This window comes from Salvelinus sp. IW2-2015, linkage group LG14 (assembly GCF_002910315.2).
Source record: "Salvelinus sp. IW2-2015 linkage group LG14, ASM291031v2, whole genome shotgun sequence".
NCBI classification, from domain to species: domain Eukaryota; kingdom Metazoa; phylum Chordata; class Actinopteri; order Salmoniformes; family Salmonidae; genus Salvelinus; species Salvelinus sp. IW2-2015.
Genome location: NC_036854.1, coordinates 50,926,200 through 50,931,082, shown reverse-complemented (window position 1 = coordinate 50,931,082; position 4,883 = coordinate 50,926,200). Strand labels below are relative to the sequence as shown.

Sequence of the window (4,883 nt, the reverse complement as noted above, 5' to 3'; positions counted from 1 at the left end):
AGTTTGCATAGGACTACAGTRCATATTGCCATCTACTGGGCAGGTTGTGTTACTACATTTGATTCCCCTCCACTGTCATKCAGTGTGTAGAAGAGATACCCATCAGAACAACATGCATCCAGCTGCAGACCCACAGCAGATTGTCTATCACTACAACTGGCCTGTCACTGAAATCAATACTACTGGCCGTGGAGAATCCTGACCACACGCACATCAACTCTTGGCATAATCCTAGCTCTCTTTCTTCCTTTTTCCTAATTATTTTACCACCTCTATAAACTTGATAACGGAAGACGTATTATTAAACCGTGGTACTAAGCATGCCAGTGTTACCAGTGTCTTACTGTGGGCCAGTTTCCTGAACCCAGAACASATCTTCTCAGGACTGAAAGACATTGTCTGTAGATAATCCCAGTGGTATTCCCCAGTCAGTAAGACGTAGTAGCAGAAGCTGTATTAGTGGAGTAGTTGTTCGTAAGCTTGAGAATGAAGCATAAATTATATAAACACCAAAGAGGTGTTTATAGAAGAGTTCTCTTCTGAGTCTGTGACCACACAATGTGAGGATGTCCAGAGGATGAAGAGTAACGCTTCAGACACTACTGAAACAGGAGGTTGTGGAGGAGTAACAGGAGGAGGAGGTGGAGTAGGTGCAGCAGCAGAAGGATAAAGAGCTGGAGGAAGAAAGCAGGAGGAGAGTAAGAAGGTGTACTAGCAGGAGTAACAGCAGGAGGAGTATCACTACTAGCTTTGGGAATAACAGCAGGAGTACTAGGAGAGCAACAGGAGGAGTACTAGGAGAGCAACAGAGGAGTATAGGAGGACAACAGGAGGAGTACTAGGAGGAGCAACAGCAGGAGGAGTAACATAAGACGTACCACACAGCAGGAGGAGTAACAGGAGGAGTACTAGGAGGAGCAACAGGAGGGGAGTAACATAAGACGTACCAGCAGCAGGAGGAGTACTAGGAGAGAGTACAGGAGGAGCAACAGCAGGAGGAGTAACAGAAGATGTACCAGCAGCAGGAGTAGTAACAGGAGGAGTACTAGGAGAGCAACAGCAGGAGGAGTAACAGAAGATGTACCAGCAGCAGGAGTAGTAACAGGAGGAGTATACGAGGAGGAAGCAAAGCAGGAGGAGTAACAGAAGACGTAGACACAGCAGAGAGTGAGAGTAGCGAGAGTACTAGGAGGAGCAACAGCAGGAGGAGTAACAGAGACGTACAACAGCAGTATCACTACTGGCGTTGGGAATACCAGCAGGAATAGTAGGAGGAGCAGCATTTGCAGAGATAAAAAAATAAATAAAAAAAAGTACACCGAATCAACAAGAGCTGGGTGGAAAAGAGAAAGCCTCTGAAAAGGAAGTACAGATCTGGTTAACAACAACAATTAAACTACATGAGAGTATATTGTATGTTTGTTTCTCTAGTTAAGACTAATGTAAAATGTATGTGTTCAAATTATAAAAACAAACATCAATATACCTTTATGGAAGAAACTTGTGTACTTTTTAAAATCAGTCTATCCCTCTTATTTATCTTCATATTTTTTTAACGGGACCCCAAAAAACGTATTCTTACACTTACAATGTAAATGTTACTATCATGTTTGTGTTGTGAAACATGGGTCATTTCATGGTGTTTTTAAAATAAGATTACATTTGTCTATTGTGCCTTGCATTCAATATAAAATACAAAATATTTTATTGTACCATTATTAAATGGGTGTGGCGTTAGATGCACCATGATCAAACATGTATGAGATGCCATTACGGGTTAACGTTATACAGGAAACAAATGTGAACCTCCCATGTCACCTGTAGTCAGACTCAATGCATAGGTTGACAGAWAATCGACTTTGTGGGGATTCATTTCGTTTCGGAGTCGGTTGGATAGAAGATCCTWCAGCCACTTGGTTCATTTGAAGACAAAGGTAACGTTTAGATTTGTCATCTGCTCCCKCGGTAGCCATAGGCTACTGCAGAGTTCCATAAAAAAAGAGCATCTGTGCGCATTATTTCAATTTAACAATAATACTTTGTAATTTAGGATCATATTAATTGAGACAKTTGCATATCTTGTTCAGTTAGTACTGCAGCATACAAAAATAAATCAAGATTACACAATCCGTGATGTCACTACTTTCAGTTTGAATAGGCCTACCATCTACTGGGCAGGTTGCCATCTACTGGGCAGGTTATGTTACTACACTGGATACCCCTCATTCAGTGTGTAGAAGAGATGGGTGTGACGTGGAAACACATTGTTAAAGTAACTTAACGTGGAAATCTTCTATTATAAAGCCTTCGATACAGTGGAACGTGAGTTTCTATTTCTCTCCCTTGAGAAATTTGGTTTTGGGGAATTATTTTGTAGTACTATTAAAACGTTTTATATGAATGGGAACAGTTCAATTAAAGCATGGCACTTCTCCTAGATTTGATTTGAAAAGAGGAATTAGGCAAAGTTGCCCAATTTTGCCTTACCTCTTCCTGCTTGCAACCCAACTTCTTACAAGTTTAGTTAAATCCAGTAATATAAAAGGGATCTCTATTGCGGACAGAGATATTATCATAAGTCAACTTGCAGATGACACAACCCTCTTTTTGAAAGATGCTGACCAGATTCCTAGAGCAGTCGATGTGATAAATATATTTTCCAAAGCATCTGGTCTTTGCCTAAAAATTWGTGTGAATTGTTTGCTGTTAAAGACTGTGTGATACCCTCTACATGCAATATTGCAGTCAAGGAAAAAGTAACATACCTTAGGATTACCATATCTAAGGATCAACACAGGACAGCATGCTCATTAAATTTCATTGATAACCTATTGAGTTGTTATGTTTAATAACATTTAGACTACGTTACCCAGCAGCTATGCGGCAGGGGAGATGGTTAATGACATGCCTTGCATGGCTAAACATGGAGTTTCTAGCTGAAGTATATGTTAATTAAAAAGTTATTAATCACGCCCCGGTTGTCATATATAAGGAACAAACATAACACCTATGATTGAAAAAACAAAGAAGTTGAACCATTGGTTGCAGAGGATTTATCCTTGAAAGGTCGGTATTGCTTTCTAACTGAAGTATCTAGACTACTTACAGCCCAGTCCCTACATCTTGACAACTAATAGGTAAAGCGTTTACCAGGGCTTTTCAACTTCATCTGGAAATCTACACTTATATTAGGAACATCTGTCAATTATGAACTCATAATGAATATGTGACTTCAATTGTTTTTTATTGATTTTACCTTATTGAATAATTATCTTATTAAGATAATTGGGGCTACAACTGTCTTCCTTAAAGAATCCTACTCAACAATTTTGGGGGAAAATTGTTCTCTTTATCTTCTCCCTTTCCTTCGTTTAATTTCATTTGTGGTTCCCTTTTTCTTTGTTACCTTAACTATACCACTATATAAGATTCCTGCTAATTATCTAGCTTTTCACAGACAACGTATTCTTACGTAGGTCGTTAATATACTGTATATCATACTATACTAGAACATAAATTTTTCATTCCCGCCATAGGTATTCAATTTGAGCAAAATAGGACATTTTGATAGAAACAAGTCCTTTATTTTTTAAGAACTGTTCAATATCATATCCTGTGGTGAGTCAACTTCTTAATTGCAAGAAGGATCTGTTACTCAAGTATGAGGAATTTTATCTCGTCCAAGATCCCCGTTAACACCTAGAAGTTCGCCATAGTCCCTTTGATGCCTATTCATCTGGATACTCTCATGTTATGTAGAGGTGTAGCCAGAACCTCACCATTCGCTTTGACCCTACCCTCGGCCTATCCAGTTGACTCTCCCAAGAGGGAAAATTACGTTTCTCCTCTGTCCCTCAGAACATAGGTCTATACGTGCTTTATCAAAGGGATATTGTATCCATTCCTTATTCAAGACATATTACTGGAATAAGTTGCGACTAATATCTGTTGGGGGGAAAAAAGTCTGGTTATTACCACACAAACACTTGCTTGTTAACAAGGTCAAAGAGGTCTCTTTCAGAATGATCCATAAGTATTACCCTGCGAATCATTACCCGAAGAAACTTAAAAAAAAAAAAACACATTAACATTGATTGTACTTTTTGTGTTGAGCATCCAGAAACAGTTTCACATTTATTTTGGCATTGTCTACATGTAAAACAATTATGGAAAGATATTCAGTTTTATAATTATTAATATTCTTGATGACTTTTGTTTGTTATGGGAGAATGTGCTGCTCGGTTTCCTTAACCATAATAAAGATAAAGAAACAATTGAACCTTATAAATCTAATTGTGCTAATGGCAAAATTTCATTTTCATAAAATGTAAATTCACGAATAAAAAAAAAACACGCTTCTGTGTTTTCTATCAGGAATTCGAGCAGTACATTAAGACCATTCTACATTCTTCCAATAAGAAAGCTGTTAAAACAGTCAATGTGTGTGCATCTTTTAAGGTCTTTGTATAATCTGTCATTTGTTGTACCCCCTAGCATATATGTTATCATTGTCTGTTACTTCTTATATGTATACTGATTTTTCTCAAATAAAAAAATTAAAAAAGTGGAAATCTATATGAATACTATAGGATGGTAAAAGATGTTTGTAATTTCAGAGCGTCCTCCAGGAGAAAGAGATGACATCTTCGTCTGGTACAGGTAAGTCTGTCAGGGTTGTGGAGAAGTTCTTAAATCTATTTTAATCTACTAGAGCATGTTGTCAGTACAATTTACTCTAACAATGTGCTCTGTTTTTATATCAACAGTGGAGAGGAAGAGGAGAGTTAGCATTTCAGTACCTCCCGACAGTAAGTATTGACTGAGTAGTGTTGTTCTTCCTACACACATGTACAAGTGTGTATTGGCCCTTAGTTTTTTTTGCG

General features: G+C 38.1%; 1 protein-coding gene across 1 annotated transcript in view; it reads left to right on the top strand.

Moving 5' to 3' along the window:
- The first annotated feature begins 1,734 nt into the window (after nt 1–1,734).
- Nucleotides 1,735–4,883, top strand: part of LOC111973225 (GTPase IMAP family member 4-like) — a 7,704-nt gene continuing 4,555 nt past the window's right edge. Inside the window, exons 1-3 of the mRNA XM_024000515.2 lie at nt 1,735–1,934; nt 4,617–4,659; nt 4,767–4,808. Coding sequence (XP_023856283.1) covers nt 4,638–4,659; nt 4,767–4,808 — 64 coding nt within the window. The 5' untranslated portion in view covers nt 1,735–1,934; nt 4,617–4,637. The remainder of the gene's footprint in view (nt 1,935–4,616; nt 4,660–4,766; nt 4,809–4,883) is intronic.